Source organism: Coccinella septempunctata, chromosome 6, assembly GCF_907165205.1.
Source record: "Coccinella septempunctata chromosome 6, icCocSept1.1, whole genome shotgun sequence".
Classification (NCBI taxonomy): Eukaryota; Metazoa; Arthropoda; class Insecta; order Coleoptera; family Coccinellidae; genus Coccinella; species Coccinella septempunctata.
In genome coordinates, this window is record NC_058194.1 from 18,492,382 (window position 1) to 18,515,757 (window position 23,376).

The following is a 23,376-nucleotide window of genomic DNA, read 5'->3' on the forward strand; positions in this document are numbered from 1 at the left end:
TTCGATTCGAACGTAACAAATTATTATCCACTTCAACTATGGAGAAGTGTAGTTTAGCCAGGTATTAGTATCCCTAAAGAATTTCGTATCTAACACAGTCGAATTGTCGTATAAGACCGTATAAAGGACGTTGAATGAAAAAAAAATGTTTTCCATTCTAACATTGAGAGACGAAATGCTAAATAAGTAATCAAATCGTTCATGATATGCTGCAACTAATACGATATAGTCCTTCAATGGTTCGTTTTATATCCGGCTAATCAGTTAATGTTCGATTTCAAAGAAATGTGAATGAATGCAAGGTGTTGAGTAATAAAATTATAGCAGTGGAAAATAACAAATTGAGATAAACGATTTCGTACCCACACTGCAGTTATCGCAATTAGAACCCATTCATTTCCATTTCTCGTTATCGAATCTTCCGAATTTCACACGGGCCGTTAGTGATAATTATTTTTTTCGACCATTGCATTAATCTACAACGCTGAGATTCTCGTCCCTACTTTTTTCACAAAACTAGACCGAAATTAGTTTTTAAAAGTGCTACTTCTCATTTCAAAGTTCCATATCTTTCTGGGGCACATAGTTGCTGAAGCAATTTTCAAATCAAAATATGTACTAATAAGTAGAAATTTGATAGCTATTCATATTATGTTGGTGCATATTTACAGAGGTGGGTAAAATTCGATGGGATTGAATGGCAGCTCTGTAACCGTGAGAGCTAGGGAAAAATGACACGTTTCCGACCTCGATATTCAAAAGATGGATGGATAATAGCCGAAACCTCATCCCTCTTTCTTCTTTTGTTTTTCATATTTCAGTTATTTAATTTTTCAATTTTCGCCTCTTTTTGAATTAGTGCCTCTATTTCGTTAAGTTTCAGTGTTATCGAAAAACGAATTTTAAATTCTACAGACACTTTTTCATGTAGAATGCAGTGGCGTAGCCAAAGATGTTTTTCAGTCCGCAACTTCAGTGATATAAAGTGTTGGCTATTCTACGTCTGAAAAATAGTAAAAGTAATAGTGGAAAGTAAGAGGTCTTCACCTACCTGGAAAAGTTCTTATAGCAGCCATGAATTTCAATATGAAAATATTAATGTACAAATTTTCAGTAAATTTCCCCGGTTTATTTCGAAAATTATCACCAAAAAACTTTTTCAAGATATTCCATACGAAACCGCAGCTTTTCCAAATTGGGTTTACCTTTTTAAAAATTTCGTCATTTTTGGCAGTAAAATATATCATCTAAATATCTAGATATCCTTAATATTGATATTCAACATTCTCCAAAAGAAACACCATAATTTTTGCTAAAAGGCAAATTTATACGAATCGTATTGGAATATTTGGTTCGATAAAAAAATAGTCACAAACAAACTAGTACGAAATAATCATGCGTAATATAGATATATTATTTCATCACTTTATGTTGATGACCATATAACTCTTTTCTTGGTCCTGGAATACAAATATCCAGAATAATCTGGTTCGATCAGATGCGCCAGCTCGATAGTGGAAACATGGAATTAGTTGATAGAAGATTAACTTGAATTTCCCCAAGCATTTGAAAGTATCATTTTAAATCAGTAAAAAAATGTATGCATAGTTGAAAATGTGTTCGTATTCTATACATCATATTCTCTTTTCGACTGTTGTTCTACACAAGTTAATATACCTACTGAAAGTTTAACATTGTTGTATAAGCAAGTGTTAAACTTGCAGTATATCATTACAAAATCCCTGCCGGAAACAAATGGGAAATACATATATAAAAAACCAAAAAGAAGAATCTATTGTTTTTCATGAAATTTATTCAGTGTGGTTTAATATCCTGCATGGTGAACTATGTGCTAATTTTTTCCAAAATCAATCAGAATGTTGATCCTGAAAGATCACAATCTATTAGTGAACATTTTTGTATGGAAAATTGAGCTTAACTTTTGGGTCAATAGTATATTTGTGTTCTTTCGAATAAGAACGTTGGTGATAAAATATAGAAGGATAAACTAGTGAATACTCTCTGTAAAAACCCTACTACCATTCGAAGACACAAAAATTTCGATCAAATCCGAGAATAATGGAAGAATCATATACATACCTATATACGAACGTGCCAACAGAAAATTTTCCATTGAACCCAAATAATGAAATATCCACTTGTTGGCAGGCTGACAAACATGATACGCGACAAAACAAACTCCAAGTAAATATAGAAAACTGAGGAGAATGAGCGTAAATTTCACTCTGTATTCATGCACCAAGAAAAACTAGAAGGAACAATAACAAATTATCATACAGATATCACTTTGAAGGATGTAATGAATATGAAACTGCGAAATAAATCTGAAAGCTTCAAAATAGAAATTGGGATTCCGGAAGTCGATAGGTATAAGCTAAATTTTGAAGTACTTATGCATATGAATGTATGCTTCCCTCATATCCGTATTTGTCGGTTTTCATTTATTAAAGAAAAAAGATAAAAATATGGATATAAGAGAAGTACACTTATTAAAAAGGTTCAGAAAAAAGAAGCATATACCTACGTAATTCAGAGTAATCCAATTATTACGAGCTGTGTATGATTTTGAAAGATTTTATTCGATTATTGCAATTTCACAGTTGAACTGTGTAAGCAACAGCCAAGACAAAAAAAAAATTATAAAATGAAAAGGTAAAGAAAAATTCGAAAACACACAGGTTTCCTCTTTTGGATTGAATATGCCAGTAGATGAATGAAAAAGTTTTATCAACGAAGAACATCAGAAATAAGAGAAGGCAGAAAAGTTGCATGAATTCTTCGAGAATAAAAATATGAATATTTTTTAATGTTTTTGCTTCGTTTATTGGGCAAAGACATATTGAAGGAGTTATTCAATCGAGAGTGTAATAGACGCACTCAACTAGAATATCCTTCAAAGGAAAATTTTAATTTTATGTGATGTTTCATTTCTATTGTATTGATGTCATGATGTCAATCTCATTTTCTATTCATTTCGTATTAGAATTATATTTGAATTGGACGTGCTGGCTACGGTAAGCGCAGTGATAGAAAATTGATCACGATTATATTCGCGGAATATAAAAATTCGAAAAAAAATTAAAAAAATGTAATTTAACATGGCTTTTTCAAAATCTGATTTGAATAATCAAATATCCGCTGTTTGGCAACCTGACAGATCCAGAACTCCACAAAACAATCTAAGGTAAATAGCGCGGAAAATTGTGAAAAAGTATTAGTAATCACTAAATCTAAAAATTCATACATAAATTGCTTACATGCGTAACTCACTGACCATCGATAAATTGCTCTTCATCCAGTGGACATACTTGTACGATAATATCGCTTCCTGCCCATACCACAGCAGAAGTCACACCGTTTCTATGTTTTGTCATAACGCCACCTAGCACCTATAGACACTGAATGTATATTATGCTCTTGGCAACAATTTGGTTTTAAAAATAATTGTAGCATTACATTCTTCTTCAAAAACACGTGTTCGACTGAGATTGTCCCACGACGCTTCGATTTGCCCGGAATTCTATCCCCACAATTGGGATCAATTGATGACAATTGACGTTTAGCAAAAAAACAATTGCCGACAGTGCGATAATTAAAAAGGTCGGTTTTCTTGGCTAGACACGAAGATGTGTTGATGTTTATACACGCTATTTAAGGAACCCCCGCGAAAGCTGTTAAAACTAGAAAACTGATACAAGTTCACCAAATTTCGCAACGCGCCGACCGACTCTACAATGGTTTGAACGGTTTTATCGCGGACAAATTACTGCCTGAAACCGAGAAGGAAAAAAATGCTCGGAATAATTGCCTCTTATCATTGGAATATTGAATGGCCACAATTTTCATTTCGGCATGCGGCCATGATGCGTCATTCACATTCACAGAAACATGATATATTATAAAGATACCGCAAAGGGATTAGATAATTCCTAGATCCTCTAGAACTTACCTACTGAACGCCTGCGACAGAATATCGAGAAGAATCGATATAAAAATGAACAATTTCAGCTCACCTTCGATTAGCCGGCAATTTTTTATGCGACATCAGGTATATCCAATAAACTCGATTTATCGCTTTGTCTTTACGTATATTATTAGTATTTATCCTCTTACTCGATTGAGTTTCATGTATTGAACATATTAATTTAATTATTCTCTGATATTTTCAGACTTTACGTTTGGCGACATGTACGATTCCAAAAACTAGAAAAAAAATTGTCGTATGCCGTCCGCTGCCATGCGGACATACCATACAAAACTCGGCGCATTCGGATAACAACTATCCTCCAGCTTTCGGTTTCAATATACAGAGTGTAAATAAATAAGTGGAAAAAAATTAAAAGAATGATTCCTTATCCATTCAAACAAGGTAATTATTGTGATAACGAAATAGGATTTGGACTAGAATTCATAACCATTGACTCATCAATACGAATCCCAATTTTAATCTTTCTAAGGAGGTCCCACCTTCCATATACTGGGTCCTGCAATAGTGCGTTAGGCTTCCATAGCTGCCAAACCAGACGTTTTAGGAATTTAGTTGAGAAGCATTCCCTTTGTACTTTCAATTCTGCATCTCAGGAAATTATTGTCTGATATACAGGGTGTTCCCAAATAAAATTATTCAACAAATGAGTGATTTTTTAAATGGAACACCCTTTATATTTTTGCATATCTTCAATGCTTTTCAATACCTCTACCATGATGCAAAATATTAGGGATATTTCTCCAACGGTGCGGATCTTATTCAGAAAAAACTGCAAAATTTCGACGAAACAGTAGTTCGGTAAAAGCCCTTTTCCGATTTCCAGAAGCGATAGAAACATGAATTTGATCAGGATTTCTTTCAACTTAAGAATTTGCCTAGTCATCCTTCCTAAATGATCAACCTCTCTTATACAGGGTGTCCGTTATCAATGTCCAAATGTGAAGAATTTCAAATTGTTTAAATTGTTCTCGATTTTTTCAAATGTAACATCCTGTATTTTTTTCCATGATGATGTACACAGTTTAAAACCGTATATTTTTCCAGAAGTAACCGAGGGGCTTTTTTCACTCCTGCGTCCAGCAGGCACGAAAAATGAAATCAGAACGTAAAATTTTATTTAAATATTGGATATAAAAAAAAAACGGACGTTGAAAAAGACGAAGAAAGATTGTGATCCGATCGTTGAAAGACCAACAAACCCTCATCAGCATGGCTGGAGTTATGCTTCAGAAACCAATCAAAATCCTCTCTCGCATATTGGAAGCTGTTGTTGGAACTTCATCATATATTATGTTCCCTTTATGTATCCCCACAAAAAAATCTATTTTGGTGAGATCCGGTGATCTAGAAGGCCATCTTGTCAATCCGCTTCTACCAATCCATCTAGATTATGATTTTGGAAGCGTTTTAAGGTTTTTCAAAAATTGGTTATTCAGTTTGGTTTCATTGTGTGACTCATTTAAAATATCCGTTAGTTATTATGTTCATTATTCCTGAAATTTTTGGTTGAAATGTCATTTTTCGTGTCTGCAAGACACAGGAGTGAAGATAATCCTAAGGTTTCTTCTGAAAAAAGGTAAGGTTTCAAACTGTGTACATCATCATGGAAAAAAATACAGGGTGTTACATTTGAAAAAATCGGGAAAAAAACATTTGAAATTCTTCATATTTGGACAATTCTTAAGTTAAAAGAAATCCTGATCAAATTCATGTTTCTATCACTTCTGGAAATCGGTAAAGGGCTTTTACCGAACAACTGTTTCGGCGAAATTTTTCGTTTTTTCTGAATAAGATCCGTACCGTTGGAAAAATATCCCTAATATTCTGCATCATGGTAGCAGCATTGAAAATATGCAAAAATATAAGAGGTGTTCCTTTTAAAAAATTACTCATTTGTTGAATAATTTTATTTGGGAACACCCTGTATATTAGAAAATAATTTCCTGAGATGCATAATTGAAAGTACAAAGGGAATGCTTTTCAACTAAATTTCTAAAACGTCTGGTTTGGCATCTATGCACTATTGCAGGACCCTTTATAGTATTCTGAGGTCGTGTATTCCACCATCCAACCATCATTGGTTTTGGTTTATTCGAAAAACTATTTCATTACACCAGACCACATGATGGTGAAGGGTCACAACACCCTGTGCAGCTGGCGACAGGCGAGTAAGGTACTCCTTATTAAGGGACCGGATGTGTTATCAAAGATAATATCTCTTTGGTGTTATCTTCCCCACTGCTTCCTGCTTCACATAGTCCGAGCGAGTCTAGCTCTGGGACACATACCATTGCATTGGAGAAAGGTGCGGGTTGTTTTCATACCCAAACCTGGTGAACCATTCAAACCAACGAGATCGAACGACTTTCGTCCAAAAAGCCTCTCCTTGTTCTTAGTCAAGACGCTGGAATGGTTGGTAGAGAGATGCACCAGCTAGATGGTGCTCTAGAGGCGTGCCAACTGCACCCCTGCCAGCATGCTTACCAAATAGGCAAATCACTCGGTGATTAACTGTATTCAGGATGGACTACATCACAAAGAATGGACACTGGCTATATACTGGATGTAGAGGCTGCATTTAACACCGCACTGCACTACAACAGACTAGACTGACCTCTCCGCCGAACAATGGATTGAATGATAAATGAAGAATTGGATGAATAAATAAACTCAACGTGTAATTCATTTTTATTCATCTATTTAAAGATATTCAATACAACATGGACGGATACGTTTCAAATATCACATGATTGTAACAAATGTGTGCAATCTCATATAAAACACGAAATTACTTAACCTGAATGAACAAATTAAAAAAAAAATTATGCAAACTACACTCTGAAATATTTCGAATCTGATTACAATAATTATATTCTCAGATTGTTCATTGATTTATCTAGAATGTCCTTTTTCATTCTGATAGCATATTCTGGATTTATTTTGATTACCTGATGTGCAACATCGATAGCATCAGGATAATTTTTTGATTTCAAATGGGCATATGCCAGTTTGTACCCGATTGAAGCATTACTCTTTCCTGTATACTTGAAAGCTAATTCGTAGTTGGCGGCTGCATCCTTATATTTCTGTTCCTTTTCAGATACAAAACCCAGATATTCGTAAGCTTTTCTAGAGCTCTTGTTGTAATGAATCACTTTGGCTAATAAATCTGATGCAACATCGTACTTTCCTGACTGTATGTAGTAGTCGGACAAAAGCAACCAACATTTTTCCAAATATTCTGCATCTTCGAAGGTCCATACATTTTTAACAACTCTTTTCAGCTGATTCTTGGCCCTTTGAGATTGTTTCAAGAGTGTATAAGCTGTAGATAGACCCAATATAACACCAATATTATCTTTATAAGCATTTTGGGAAGCAAGCGCGATGAACGCTTCCAACCCTTGTTCTATCAAAGGCTTTTCTTTGGTCGCCAATAATCGGAAGTTCACCAAGAGTTTGTACTTTAGAACACTCTCGCCCAACTTTTGCTTCAATTCCTTCAAGAGACGATCGGCTGTGAAAAAAGAAAATACATTGAAATATTTGTCTCAAACGGATTAAGTAATGTTTTTCGTAAATAACTAGTGTTACTTCTAGTTATACAGAGTGTCAGGATTTAATATTAATATACTTGATTCTAGAGACAGTGACTTGGAAAAAACCTCATGTCAACTTATCATTATCCGCAAAGAACTGTAGTTTTCTGATCATTCCTAAATTTGAACTTCTTCCCAGAAATAATACGAAATATCCACTAAGACTAAGGCAAAATAAGTGATGAACAAAAAAGAAGGTTGAATGCGTACTAGAATTTTTTCATTTACCCGTTTTTAAAGCCATAGACCTAGAATCTCTATACTCCAAATCATCATTATCCATCAACTGATCAGTCAACATGTCGTCTTCGGGATTGAGACATATTTCAATCATATTGTAGATTGAATCCATTCCCCAATCAAGATCTTGTCTGGTAACGTTAAAGTTCCTCAACGCACTGTTCAAATTGCCTGCGTACCATTGATAAAGGGCTTTGGAGTAAAGCAGACCCCCCTCTTTGGTTGGATTCTCGCACACCTTTTCCGCCTTATCGAGGTACTCGGGGAAATCTTCCAAATTTCCTGTTCTGCGCATAACTTCCACCAATCTCACTAAGGCATTCCAGTTGGTGGGTTGTTTTGCCAGTAATTGAGTAAAATGGAACAGTGCCATATCGAAATCAACCTGAAACAGTTGTTATTCTTCAAAATTTCAATATCTAAGTTAAACAATTGAGCACCAAGACGAAATGATGGAAATTTCATTAAAAGATTTTTTTGTAATGTCACATTGCAGACCAGATATTTTCAATACAATTTATTAAGTATTATGGCGACCATCTCTTTTTGTGTGTAATAGTCAAACATACGCCTCTCCACACGGTATGTACTGTATAGGTACAAAGCAATATTGAAAATTTGATCAAAGTGCAAAAAGTAAAAATGTCTCCCGAATATTCACTTTTTTCAAGTGTAAAGTCTAAAGTCACATTAGATACCTTCATTAATAGTAAAAATTTCAGTTTCATTACCTTATGAAAAGCAATATCTGCCATTAAAAGTGATGCCTCCTCATTTTCATTGTCAATGTCCAAAATAACACCGCATGTTTGTTGGCACAACTCCAGAGCATTAATCTAAAATATACATTCGTTATAAGATTTCTTATAACAAACCATTAATTGATTAAAGCGGAGTTTGAATGAACATCGAACTTTTACCCTTATATGAATCCAAAAGTTCATAATAGGTATATTATACTATTTTCTGCGGAATATTGAATTTTTTAATTACCTGTATGTAAAGTTTGGCCAAAGCTCCTAATATAGAAACTTTTTCTGGGGCGACTTCACATGCTTCTTTATAATAATTGATGGCTTCATCATTATCCTTATTTTGAATCGACATTTCCGCAAGCTTGGTGTAAATGGAGGTTAAAATATCAATTTCACTTTGCGGAACTCCTTAAAGATAGAACAAAATTAAAAGGTTTTCCAAACACAGCAGAAAGTTCTTACTCGGTAATTCTATCGCCAAACGTTTCCTGACCCTATTTTGATTGTCTCTGGCATCTTTCAAAGTGATAAGAGCACCCGCTTTATTACCTGCCTTCTCTTGGATGGTAGCTAATAAATTCAGCAGTTTCGTCTTATATTGAAGAAAAGCTAGATCATCTACATTGTTAGAATTCTCGACTTCAATTTCACTTATAAGGAGATGTTCAGCTTTGATGAATTCTTTCATTTGCATATAAAGATGTGCCAATTCCAACTTCAACTCTGCATAGTTTGTCAGCTCTATCGCCTCCTTGTAGAATTCAACAGCCTTATGGAAATAATGAGCGAAAACCAGAGTTTCCCCCAGCTTCAAATTGATGTATGGATCTCTAGGATTTTCTTTTAGGGCTTTTTGGTAAGTCTCTATGGCTAAATCGGGCTCTTCAATGAAACATAATATATTCAATTAAGGTTCGGCGTAAAAAGGGAGCAGATCATTTTTCTTTTTTTTTTGTTCAACCAACCTCAACATGTGAATTGGATTGGTAGATGAGGCATGTACCATGGAACGGTCCCCCAAGAACATTATTTATAATGCAGATGTTAATTCTTCACAAGATTTTCGCTAACAAATAGTGTCAGCATGTGGTCAAAAGCAACAAAGAATTCAATTAAATAATAATAAATATTAAATTTTGATTAATTTAGAGGAAAATGTTGAATTGTTTGGAATTGTAATTTGTTGTAATTTGAAAATCTTATCGATTCAAATTTATTTGGAAACTATTCGTTTCTATGAATAAACCCAACTAATTCTACACTTTAACAACAACTAGAAATAGAAAACCTTCTGCATTTTCAAGAATAAAATAAAACTAAAGGTAAACTAAAGTTTACCTCCGCACCCACCAGAAGATGCTATTTGATAGCTAAACACTTGTCGTAGTTTAACAACTCATGTTAAAATTTCATGTTCAATGGATTTTAGATTTTCATCGAGTACCGGTTACAGGGCTACAGGGCTACATCAATTCAATATTAAGAGGGTTGAACATTGCTTTAGGGGATCATAACTCTTGAATAACTTTCCTTATATAAATATCGAAGTTTTACGCGTGTCACCCTATATTTTATGTTTCTTCTTGTCAGAACGAGTTTTACCTAAAACTCGTCAAAATAAATCATTCCAGCAGAAATCCCCAATATAAAAGATTCAAGATGGGGGAATTATAATCCACTTCAAGTACCATTCAATTTTATTATATCGGCACTGTGGAATGCGTCGACTGCTGGTTCAATACATGCGAGACAATATGAACAAATTTGAAGAAATTAATGTACGAGCGAGGAAAGGTAAAAAACAGTGTTAAAAAACTGATACAATTTTCAAGATGCTTGAGCATTGTTCACTAAAGTGCTTTTAACTTTTAATAATTGTTACCGTTATTTACCCCCTTTTTACGTCGGGTAAAATTATGTGGAAAAGTTTGAATAAGAAGAAAAATTTTGTGAATAAGACGAATTTCACTTCTCGCTGGTAAGTTTTTGAACTAATATATTGTTTCTTTTAACGTTGGTGTCTTAATTTATTCGTTGTCAGTGAATGTTACATATCTAGAAATGAACCATTTCATGAAAAATCGTCCAAATTACACATAATGATAAAGCCATACTGTTTTTTCGGTCATCACGACATGAAATAAAGTGTTACTCTTGTTTTCCGTTAATTCAGAACACAAACGATCTAAAGGCGTCTAGGATCCATTTTTTCAATGATTTTTCTAATAACGTCATTCTAAAAGTATAAGTGATTTTTTGTGAAACGCTTTATTTTACCAACTTTTACCTTCTGTTGAAAAGAGATTTGAAAACATCCTCTATAATCAGAGCCGTTCCAAGCTGCGTGTGAGCTGTGCGCTTTTGCAAGGAACCATACTAGCACAAAATTGGTTCAAAAAATAAATGTAATAATAAATACAGGGCACGCACAATTTCAACCGAAATTTATAAAGAAGGTAATTTTAAGCACAATAGGAGAGAACCATAATTTGTGTCGATTTTATAGGAACGCCTCCTGTATTAAGGACGATTTGTTTCAATCGTGTGCCTTATGCCAAATTTCACTATTTTAAATGTATGGATATACATATGATATGCACGCTAACAGGGCCACGGACTACTTGTATCGAGAAACATAATAGGCGTCACTTTGACATTATGAATAAAACACGAAAATTGGGTGGGCATTGATAAGAATTACGTTTGAATAAAATTTTTCCGTCTTTGTTCGGATTATATTATTTAAAATGACTATCTAAAGATCACATTATTTCTTCAATACTATTAATAATATAATACTATACAATATGAATCATAGAAAAGGTGAAAAAAGAGGTGGTAAAACGCTCTATATGAGCTAGCAGGGCTCCGAGGGAACGAGTGCGAAGCCCAAGTTCCCGAGGACATGAAACGCCTAACGCCCTTTCCATAGACGTATCGAACATCGAGATCGAAGCCCGGGAAGTCGCCTAAAATAATTTCCGAAAAAGGTCAATTTCGGCTATTTTTGCCGAAATGGCGAAAGGTGCAAGACTTTTTGAAATAGGGAGATCGCACGAAGCCCTATAGGAGACCGGGACGGGCTGTGTTTTGTCACGAAGAACCGAATTAACGAATTCTACGACACCCAAATACCCGAAAATTACGTATGAAAAAGGTGAAATTTTTGACATTTCTCAATTTCAATTTGCCATTCGCTTTGAAAGAAAAACCATTGAACATCAGTTGAATGACAAGTGTCGAGTGTGGGACGAAGCACAAGTGTCATCTGTGGGACAAAGCACAAGTGTTATCTGTGGGATGAGTCACAAGTGTCATCTGTGGGATAAGGCACAAGTGTCATCTGTGCGGGGTGTTTTACATCGATGTGATTGATGGGAATCATAAATGGGCGTTCGTTTTTTACCATCGAAGAGATGACGGATTTTTTTGACACGTGACCGTTCATCTCGTGGTGATTTCTCTTTAAGATTAAGATTTCTGTCTTTAAGATTGAAAAAAAAAGATCTATCAACTGGAGCGTCAGATCGCCCCCATTCATACATGTCCGTATTGCTTCTCGTTTCGTTCGAAAAATTTGGTATGGAGGGGGGTTATACCCCCACCCCTTCAGGAAGGAAAGGCTATTTCTCGCTACAGATACTGTTCTTTCGAATCTAGGATGGAAAAAAAATATTTTTTTCGCCCCACCCCTTCTTTGAGGGGAGAGATCTAAGAGATCTGGCACCTAGGATCTCGGCGACAGTCGCAAAGTATAGAAGATGGAAGGGCGATCATTTGTTGAGGAGGAGGGGGTAATACTCGCCCACCCCCAACCGGTGGGGAAAGGTGATTTCTCGATCGCTACGAGAACCGTTTTTTCGAGGTTGGGATGGAAAAAAGATTTTTTTCATGCTAGAGCCGCAAGCCCGAAAAGACGAATCAGCTCCCCCTCAACTGAAAACTGGTTGTACTATTGTACTTTATTATTCTGATCGCTGAAATTAGTAAAACAACCTCGAAATACGACGAAACGATATACAGGTTCGGAAAAATTGTCTAGACGTAATAAAAAAATTGAGTGAAAGATGTATGAACAAAACATGAAGCGAAATAAAGGGAACAAATATTTCTCCTCCTTTCGCATCATTTCTCCTCCAATCTCTTAACGTTAGTATCAAGTCTCGACATAGACTCAATATTCGAGCGCTCGCTAATCGCTTCATTTCAATTTAGCGTGGCTTAGGAAGTTCTAGAGGGGAAAATTGTTCTTTGTTTAACTGATGCGATTTGCCTTTAACTTTCCGCTCCCTTCCTCTGATGGGATATTTCCTACCCCTAGATTACCCTTAACCAGACCTGTATACATAACCTCAAGTCAAGCTCTTCATAGCGATGATAAAATTGAACGCAGTTTCAGTTGAATGACTTAAGTTCTATCAGTTGAACCAGTAAGAAGGAACAACACTATTAGTACTATTATTAAAAATAAAAAGAGATATTTCAGATTTTTTCCCTGATTTTATTAGAAATTATTTCTCATGCGTAGCAGGAGCGTCCAAACTCTAGCTCACACGGCAGAAATAATTTTCAGGACGGCAATAATTAATTTATAAAATTCACATTTTTTGGCAAGTCAATTTCAATAAAATCTCACCTAGCACAGTCATATATGCATCTCCCAATAGGATGTACGTTTCGATGCAGGAATTTTCCTTAGCCATCTCTAAATAGCATTCCAAATAGGCATGTTTGTCCTTCCTGTATTCCAAAAGAATATTTGCGAACCTAGTTCTTGCTTGAGAATAATAAGGATCTGAACGGTCAACCTTGTTAAGTAAGTCGAGAGCGCCCTGCACATTGTTATGATTGAGGGCCTGCTCTGCGCATAGCAGAACGATCCTTGATTCTTCTGGTGTTTTTTGCAATTCTTCAGTAGCTTCTTCGAGAAGTTTCATCGCTTCTTCGACCTGTCCGATCTGATTGTGTGCGTCTATTAGCTCTATGTAAATTGCTGCTTTTTCGTTTAAGTCAATGTCGGTTTTTGATTTATATTTTTTGTCTGCGATAATTGAAATTGCAGTAGTTAAGGATTTAATTGATTCCTGGAAACTATTCAATTTTTTTTGTACGATTCCGGAAATGAAGTGATAAATCGGACTCTCTCTTAGTTTGAAATCAATGCTCAATCCTTCTTCAAGACTTTGAGATGCTCTCTCGTATGTTTCATTGCGAATTTGTATCTGGGCCATGAGCAGATAAGCCTCACCAGGTATATTATCCCGTTTCAATAAGATTTCAAGATTGGATGTAGCATTATTGACATCTCCAATTACGTGGTATTGAATATTTGCTAGTAGAAATAGTGGTTCAATCATTCCAGGGCAGGCCTTATGTAATATAGTCAAAATATTTTCCACAGCTATTGCAGCTGCACTAGGTGTCTTTGGTTTTTTGGTGAAAGAAAAATCAGAAGTAAAAGGAATATATTTCAAGTATTCCTTTGCTAACTGTAGCATGAAATGAGGATTCAAAAGTTTAAGGAAACTAACTGAATATGGGTAATGTTTGAGTGGATTCAAATGATAATCAGATGCTTTGTTCAAACAGTTAATGGCCTCGTCTTCAGTATCACTTATTTTTGCTTTGAGTAACATGGTCATTGCAGAGTTTTGAGCCCCTTTCATATCGAGGAGGTGTTCAATTTGATCTTTCAACTTTTCTGAAACTCCATTTTGTTCAAGTTCAATGCATATAGTACCGATTAAAGCCTTTGTAGAGGAATGTTCGATTTTGAGAGCACTTTTGAAGAATCGTGAGGCGTCTGCCATCTCATTCTGCATCAAACAGTGAAATCCCAACTCACAAATGAAATCTGCATCATCGGAAAAATTTCGGGCAGCTTCTTCGATCATGCTATAAGTTTCCTGAAGAACATCTGGGTTACTTTCGCAAACCTCAGAAAACAGTTTTGCAGATTCTAATAAGAAATGTCCATTTTTTTGTTCTGTTCTATCAAGAACTGTTAAAAAATCTTTTATGGAATGGACTGCTTCTTCATAGTCGGCATCATGGCAAAGTGTTGTCAATATAGATACTCGTAACGCATCCAACGAATTTTGATTGAGAGTTAGAATTCTGCCCAAAGTCTCACCAATATGATCCCATTGTTGCATGGCCAACTGAACTCTCAATTTCAAAATAAGTGAAAGATATATGTTTGGGAATCTCACAACAGTTTTATTTGCAACTGACTGGGCTTCTTCATAGTTGTTTTCATATAAATATGCCTCCCCCAGACCTAAGAATGAGTCGAGGTTTGCCTTACTTTGAAGAGATTGTAGAAAAATCTCCGATATACTAGCCACAGACTTCCTTCCAGTTTTTTTGAGTTCCAGTAAAACCCACCCTTTCAATGCCCAACATTCCAACATACCTGAATGCAAAGTAAGAGCCTTATCTAAGTAATCCAGAGATTTTTCTAGTTTATTTAATGAAAACAGAACAAATCCAGAATAATAGAAATCTATTGCTTCTGCGACTTTTCGTGTCTCCTTCATTTGGGCGTCCAACCTCAAATATACTTCTTTGTTACATACACCCAGCAACTTATTGCTATACATGAGAGCTATTATGACTGATAATTTGATCTCATTGTCAGACATGATCGACTCTAATATTTGAATTCCTTCTTCCACATGGTTGTTCACTACAAGCCCAAGTGCATGAAACAGATGAAAACAAGATTGACCTTTATATTTAGTGATTCCTTCCTTTGATGCATTCACTGCCGAGTTGTAAAGCTTTTCTCTAAAGTAATAGAAAATAGTTGATTTCAATTCATCTAGGTCCATTATGAAATGAAAATATTCTTTAATTTTATATTTTATTAGTTTAGTAGATCTATTTCTCTATATAATTTTCATACTTCTCCTGATTCTTCTCATAAAAGTGTTGCAAAAATTCACAGGTTATCTTTATCTTCACTGATTTGTCTTGCGTTATGAGATGATTGAATATTTTCTGTAACAAAAGTTAACTTTATAATTTAACTAGTTATTTTGTCTCCTGATAAATAGAATGGTTTTGATTTTCACATATGTCAGTAATTATTCAGAAGTATTCATTCACTCATCGATAAAGACCCAACATCTTTACCCTGGCATATTTTTTTCATTCAACTTTATTGTTTCTATTGAACAGACCTTTGATATTATCTGCGGATTAAAAACATAAAATCTAATGAAGGAATGATCACGCACTTAATACAATAATAAGAATTAATTCAGATGTATACCACCCGCCGATATGAATATCAACAAGTGTTACGATCTGAATTGAACTAGCCAATTTGCGTCAAGACAACTAAAATGGAGAATCGGAGAACGATGGACCCTAGGGTCCATCAATTCCAAACGTTTTTCCATCGGAAGAGCTGTGTTGCTCTGACGAGGTCAAATGAGACCGAAACCATGTTCAGCATCTGCTCTTCTTCGGTGGAATTTTCTCCATTAAGTTGTCCTGACAATGGCAAATTGGCTAGTTCAATTCAGATCGTAACACTTGTTGATATTCATATCGGCCTTTGAACGCAGGACTCTTTTATCAGTCATTTTGAACATCAAATCAAGGTGACTCATTTCAAAAGATCCTATGAATAAGTCATGTTCAAAATGAAAATTTCTTTGTCTTCAGAGTGACCTCGAATACACACATCCCATTCAATGTGACCTAAGAGTTCATTTTAAAGTCTACTTGACCTCCAGCTGATTTTAAACCTCAAAATTGACGCCCAGTGGGCAACAATTTTGAAATTCTATATTTAGTTCAAGACCCTTTAGTAAAGGGGAGGTATTCTGCCCTTTCCATTGATTAGTTGTACTCTGGAACTATTATACATATTCAGGAAAAAAGTGAAATGGCACGATGTCCCATTCGACACAACTATTTCAACCATAAACACAACCAAAAACCAAAGTTCCTCTTTGCAAAAACTTTCGATTTTGAGGTAATTTATCATCAATCATGAAATTCAAATATGAAAACTGAAAGCAGAAACACAACTTCTAAACATTAAATTCTCACAAACAAGCGTTAATACGGGTACGATCTATGGAGGGATCTCTACCCCCATAGTACGATTCAATCAAAGATTATAAAGATAACTCTATAATCTTTGCGATCCAATCCCACTCATAGAGCTTGAAAATTTCGCCACCAGATGGCTGGGAGATAAATTTGAATCGCCAGAAACAACACAAAATTGACGTCACGCTGAAATGTAAACATTGCTTTTGTAAACATTGCACTCAATTTTTTATTGAGTTCAATGGATGTAAGCAAACCATCCACAGAACACACCGATCTATGACAGTTATGACATAAATGATCAAAAACTTTGAATTGTTATTAATATTTCATTTTTCTATCATCTGCATTCATAAAAAATTACGAGCAGAACCGATCGCCTTCCGTAAAGTTCTACCAATAATTTTATTGATTTGATTACTAATTGGTAAACCTGCAGAATCTGCAAGTGATATGTACATATATGGATCTGTAACACATATAAAACTTGCTGCCAATTTTTAAAATGAGCTGCAAGTTGTATAGATTTAGTATTATATTTCAATAAATCATGAAATACCTCGGCGAAAATAGACCCAACGCCTTTCCCTTTGTATACATCGGGTATAACAGCATGTTGCAAGTCATAAATATTATCAAATTTGTTATATAAAACTTTAGCATATTGAGATGCTCCCAGCACTGCCCGTAATTCGGTTCCAGTATCAACAACCTCGCCTTTTTTCAAGTTTTGAATTACTTCAGCCGTACCGTCGTCATAAGTGGACAAAGATGAGGTGCTCCTAGTTCCAACCATAACAAAGGATCTTGAACTAGAATGTGTGCAGTGGTTTCGAACTGAATAGTGATCAAAGCATAATACTTACGTTATTATCCTTCCCAACTGACGATAGGTATATAATGTGGACATATGAAAGAAGAAACTGTTTATAAAATGGATTAATAAGTCTATCACCGATAGCTTCAAATTTGTATACAAACAAAATGTAAACCACAGATGCAGTTACATAACCTCAATGTTTCGAACTTAACCTCATTCTTTGACACTGACCAAAGTCGCTCTATCTCTTTCAGGCAGAGGCAGTTGTTGTATCTGCTTTCAAGGCCCGATGCTCTCTTTCTAGGGCCAATCCATATATTATTCAGTGGATTATTTTATTGTCAATTTGCAATGGAAACAGCTGATGTTTCAGATTACTTCACGTTATTACCAGATGAAATTTTACTAGAAATATTGGGACACTTAAATACATTAGATGTGGTTCATTTTTGTGAGTGCTACGAACGATATGAATATCTTTTTGGTGAAAAAAATATATTTGGGTATGTCAATTTTCCAATATATTCACGTTTCAAAAGAACGTTCATTTCAGAACTATCAATCTTTCAAAGAAAACTGGATTTAATAGGACTCTTTCCTTCCCGGTGATCACGAAGAAATTGTGTCCAGAAATAGTTGCAGTGCTCAACATCACTAACGTTTACTGGGTACCAGCTGCAGAAATAAGAAAATGTTTAAAAAAGTTCGGAAATCTCAAAGAACTTTACCTTATAGGGACAAAAATTGGCATCTCAAAGACTGACACCCAATGTTACAAATCAAAAAAGGTATATCTTCAGGTTTCCATTTACAAATTGAAACATTATTATTTCAGTTGAAAAAATTATCAATCACTATAGAAGATAAAGAATTACAAGACTCACAAGCACAATATTTCCCCAATATTGAAAGTTTATGTGTTCAAATTATTTCAAAGAAAGATTTCACCTGCCAATATCGCTTACAATGTCTAATAAAAAAATTGAAACATTTAAGTGAATTATGGGTGAGTATCTAATCCTATTTAGTTTAAGATAAGTATATAGTGATGTTTTTCCCCAGATACATGATATTACAAATTCTTATCCACTAGATTATGATCATTTGGCATATACAGGCTGTAATTTGAAGATATTTGCCTTCAAAGCATTATGCTCAATGTTTAGTGATTTGAGGTTCAAGGATTTGACTAAAATATTTATCAGTGAAAAATCAGGAAGGGAAGCATATTATGGTAAATATTATTGGTCTCTTTCTTACTATTTTATTGCTCATTAATTGTAGAATTAATAAAAAAAACACTGCTTGCTCTATGGATTTCCGGTAAGAGATCTGCTGGGATCAGAGTGCCTGCTTGCTTGGATTTTTGTTGATTGATTCATCTTAATTTCAGACCAAGTTGGTCACTTGAAGACAAGATTCTTGAAATAAATTTAGATGGATATAGATTGAGCATAGGTTTGTCGACATTCAATTTAAATTAAAATAATATACAGTGTGCTTTTCAAACTTTCCGATCGAATTTCAGATATTTTTGTCCGAGTTATTTGTAGCTGGAAAATTCCATAGGCCTTTGTCTGAAAATGCTTTGTTTCCAAGATACAGGGTGTTAATTGTTTTCTAAACAAATAACGAATTTTGCGATCCTTTCTGTATCTTATTGGTTCACACAAGATGAAAGGTGTAGTGGGTTATCCTTGGATTGGTTGGGTGGTCCTAGGGTAGCAATATACAGGGTGCTTCACCATAAACTGAAGAAACATTGTTTCCTTATGATATATACCCCAATTCCGAAGCATGAGCCAGATTGTTGCATGAGCCAGGGTGTTGCAGGTTATTTTTCAGTGATATTTTCTTGCATTCCAAATGGCAGAAAACCTTCAAATTCCTTGATTTTTTTCTTCGTTGCTAAATTGGATTTCATTTTGTGAATATACATACTCAATTTTCTAGACATTCCAATGAACAAATTTTGACAAAAATCAAACACAACATTTTGAATGTTAAAAAAATTGTTGAAATTTTTGAAGTTCATGCTATTTTTCATTCTGAAGTCCAATCTGAAAGCATCAATTGGATTTTTCATTGGAGCCTTCATATTTATTCGTATGAACTTACTTCCGGTCAGCGGTATCAGTGATACGGGGCCCCCAGGCTTTAGGGGCCCCCGAATGTCTGTAAGCAAAAAATTCCGAAACCTCTTACAGGTTTTACAATAGCATTTTTGAGAATAACTGCTAAGACAACCATTCATTTCAAAATCCCGTTCATTACACCGAATCGATCATTCAGATAGATACAAATGCTTAAAATCTGAAATTCAGAAAATTCGTGCCATCAAAGAACTTGCATCCAGTTTTCCGGACGATATTACTGCATGCCTTTTATTTTAGACCCTTCCGGTTACAACTGCAATCGCTGGAAGGTGTTTATTTCAAAATTAAAACTCATAAAAAATTATCTGAGGACTTCTATGGGACAGGAACGGCTGTCAGACATGTCGTTATTGTCAATAGAGGGGGAACAACTTAAAAAACTGAAATCGTCACCAGCTATGGCTGATTTGATGAATAGATTTGCTTAAATAAATGCTAGAAAAGCGTATCTTTAATTTTTGGTATTTTTTGTTTATTATTTGTTTATCATTTTATGTTGTTTGTATATTATTTTATATTGTTTGTATGCTATTTGTTTGTGTATTATTTCGCTCCCAGCACCAAGTATGAGTTAGAACTTTTAATTATAAGTAAATATATAATCATTGCGATACTAATCGAACATTTTTTGCTACTTTTATTTTTACTTCACCCTTCCTTAGGGCCCCTCAACACATTTTGATACAGGGCCCCTCTAAGGCAAGCTACGCCACTGGTACCTGTCCTTTGTGAGTTTCATAATATTAATCCTCGGAAATATACGCGATTGTAAAACATGTTAGTTTCCTTATTTGATACTATCCTCTATATAGAAATATTTGGATTTTATTCTTAATAGAATTTTCGTTGTGTTATCTCATCTACACGACTAGTTGTCCAGTTAATGGCCGAAAACCCTGTATGCTCAAGGGTATCATCAGCACTTGTATACTACTGGGATTAATAATAGACTAATAACCTTATTTCTAACAGGGGACCAGTTAGATCAATGGTCTCCAAGCTTCAATCATATGCTGTTAATAGCACTAAACTGTGTGAGAAATGTACAAAATACATTCAACATTTTTTTTCTAGAGAAACTAGATGTGAAAAGTCCTGATCCTCGAGCATTAGCAGTTAGTCCAGCGTGGAAGGTATTGAATGAACTTCATGCAGCACCTCCATATGGTTTATATGATGCAAAGGTATTATACCACCTATTATGTGTTCTCCTATATTTAAAATTTTTTTTCATTTGCCTTTTTACCAAGTTTTCATTTTTAGAGATTATATTTTGGAAAAACAGACATAAACAAAATAGAATTTCAGGAATTGAATTTTATGCATTATTCAACTTCATGCTCTCCTAGATATGTGACTGCAATAAAAGAAATTGTTGCTTCTGATAACTGCAAAAAGTTGAATAAAATCGCAATAACCAACTGTTTATTCAAAGGTAAGTTGTAATTCTCACTATGTTCTCAGTTCTGAGGATTTTAAAATGAAGCTTAACATGATTACATTCATTGGTGATTCTTCCAAGATGAGCGCCTGCAGAATTCTGACGAAAACCCTAAGAAAAAAAGAAAATATAACCACGAACAACCACTTTCAGAAGAAGAGAAAAAATTTGTAGATGGCTTGAGTAACCTCAAAAAACTGGAACTCTATGCATGCTGCAGGTAAAAAAAAATTGTTTTATGTGAAAGTATTTTAGTCCCCAACCAAAATAATACAAATTCCTTTCATATTTGTTTCTTCTGTCAGATATGTATCACTATGTTTTGCCAATTTAAATATTTTATTATTTTTAATGCAAATTCAGTTCATCCACACTTATCTTTTGACAAACCAATGAAAGTTGTTGAAAATGTTAAAATCATGCTGTAAGTTCGGAATGGAGCTCTGTGCTGTGTTATGTACAGCAAAACAATCCTACCCAATTTTGGCTTAAAACAAAGAGTAACCAACAAGAGGTTTCACTCTGTCAATTTACAAGGCGAAATCTGACTCATGGAATTTTAACCTTGGAGTGGGGACACGATACGCGCCAGAATACTGCGAACAGAATCATCCGCAGTCAAATCAGAATCTGGGCGTCCAATCAAATTGCGAGTTGCGAACCGAACGAATATCGGCAGATATCGGCTTTCGTTTTCGTATCCTGTCGGAAACGAATCAATTTCCGTTTATGAAAATAATGCGACTTCTTTCAAAATAGTTCGAATATCGAATTATGAGTATTCCCTCAAGGTCATTGAAACCCAACCGGCCAAAAGGACAGAGTGCATCCTCTTGTTGGTTACTCTTTGCTTAAAATCTAACTTAACAAAGATCCGATTGATCCCCACTCTTTCCAGTCAGGTACGCGATGCCCTGGAGCTTTGCGCACTGTAGCTTCACGCCCGCGCTATTACGCCAAATCTAAACTGTTAAATTAAACTAACCTAACTTTCTTAACAGTAAGTCATCAAATATGACATGATTGGCGTTTCACAGCTACCGGTGCATGAAGCCCCGGTCAGAAGCACCGCGTACTGGAACGGTCATAATTAGGAGTGGTGCACCCCTGGCGCTCCCCACCTAATGACTGGAAAGCCCTATACGTAGTAGTACTATGAACCATAATGTTTAGCATTGACAGATCCATTATGTACTACAGAATTCAACACTATAAATTAACGAAGATGCACTTCATTTCACAGATATGAAGGATTCAGAATATATTATTTCATACAGTACCTTACAAATTTAACAGAATTGACTCTAGAAGTTCCTGCTTCCCTGAATGGAATATTCATCAAAAAGGTAAAATTTTCAAGTTGATAAATTTGAATTCATAAAAAGCATATTCAGCTAATATTTCTTGCATTTAATATGTCTGTATTCAGAAGGGCATTTCGGATTGAAGCTGAGGGGCATATAACCATCTATTTTCTATCTTCTACCATACCGCACTTTTATATCATCAGTGATGAATAAATAATATTCAATGAACGGTATTTCCTCAGAAAATTGATAAGGATTCTGAAAAAGCTACACTTGTGCGACCCTCAGGCAAATTGGCGATCCTGTCAAAGTTAGCTGATCCGAAATACCACTGCAAACATATTTTTTGAGTAGAGTATAATATAATCAAGTTCAATATGGAATTATATTGCAGCTCTTTGAACAATGTGTTTATTTAGAAACGCTGAAGGTTAATGTTGTGTTATCAAACGAAGCCTTCAATCACGATTTCTGTATGAACATATCGATGGCAAAAAATTTGAAAAATCTTAGGTGAGTATTTCTATGTATTGGATGGGAACATTAATATTTTATGAAATTTGTTTCAGATATGAGATTTATAGAATTTCTTTAGAGCACATTTTTTTTGGTTTGGCACAGATGACCAAAATGGAAAGATTATTCCTCAAATGTAAATATGTAGATAACTTTGGGGATGTTTATCTTAATAGGTTCCTCAAAGGAAATCCTAACTTAGAACTGATGATAGTGATTATTAACACTGCTACTGAAGGTATGTTGAAAACGCTAACGAAAAATATGAGACTATATAAAAATGGGAGTAAAATGTTTTTCGCCAAGAAAGACGAGAGAATTTTTACTGAAGGTTTTCCAATACCGGAACACCATTACTATGAACTAATTTCTCCTCATACTCATGTTGCCAATCTTAATATATCGGATGACTTTTATCTTAGGTAGTTTATAATTATTAAATTATTGTTAAAAAATCTTTCGTAAC

At 34.8% G+C, this 23,376-nt stretch overlaps 3 protein-coding genes across 6 annotated transcripts in view; 1 reads left to right on the forward strand and 2 right to left on the reverse strand.

The window, feature by feature from the left end:
• Positions 1-3,762, reverse strand: part of LOC123315040 (synaptic vesicle glycoprotein 2C-like) — a 65,408-nt gene extending 61,646 nt beyond the window's left edge. Inside the window, exon 1 of one of the 2 annotated variants that reach the window (XM_044900580.1) lies at positions 3,296-3,762. In XM_044900580.1, coding sequence (XP_044756515.1) covers positions 3,296-3,395 — 100 coding nt within the window. In that variant the 5' untranslated portion in view covers positions 3,396-3,762. Of the gene's footprint in view, positions 1-3,278 lie in introns of both variants that reach the window. The other variant, XM_044900582.1, reaches the window with a different exon arrangement.
• A 2,928-nt stretch (positions 3,763-6,690) lies between these two features.
• Positions 6,691-17,678, reverse strand: LOC123315042 (tetratricopeptide repeat protein 21B-like). 2 transcript variants are annotated; one of them, XM_044900586.1, is made up of 8 exons: positions 17,537-17,678; positions 17,230-17,482; positions 13,240-15,605; positions 9,066-9,485; positions 8,842-9,011; positions 8,580-8,684; positions 7,837-8,233; positions 6,691-7,526 (listed from the first exon to the last, which is right to left on the reverse strand). In XM_044900586.1, the coding sequence occupies exons 3-8, from the start codon at positions 15,434-15,436 to the stop codon at positions 6,877-6,879; spliced, it is 3,939 nt and encodes a 1,312-aa protein (XP_044756521.1). In that variant the 5' UTR covers positions 15,437-15,605; positions 17,230-17,482; positions 17,537-17,678; the 3' UTR covers positions 6,691-6,876. The 2 variants fall into 2 exon arrangements, with proteins under 2 accessions (XP_044756521.1, XP_044756522.1); XM_044900587.1 differs by lacking the exon at positions 17,230-17,482 and having other exon boundaries at positions 17,537-17,673.
• On the forward strand, positions 17,539-23,367 carry LOC123315043. 2 transcript variants are annotated; one of them, XM_044900588.1, is made up of 10 exons: positions 17,539-17,993; positions 18,044-18,278; positions 18,326-18,496; positions 18,553-18,724; positions 20,721-20,830; positions 20,910-21,081; positions 21,169-21,307; positions 22,331-22,433; positions 22,789-22,907; positions 22,964-23,367. In XM_044900588.1, the coding sequence occupies exons 1-10, from the start codon at positions 17,668-17,670 to the stop codon at positions 23,334-23,336; spliced, it is 1,920 nt and encodes a 639-aa protein (XP_044756523.1). In that variant the 5' UTR covers positions 17,539-17,667; the 3' UTR covers positions 23,337-23,367. The 2 variants fall into 2 exon arrangements, with proteins under 2 accessions (XP_044756523.1, XP_044756524.1); XM_044900589.1 differs by lacking the exons at positions 17,539-17,993; positions 18,044-18,278 and having other exon boundaries at positions 18,356-18,496; positions 18,584-18,724.
• Positions 23,368-23,376: the final 9 nt, after the last annotated feature.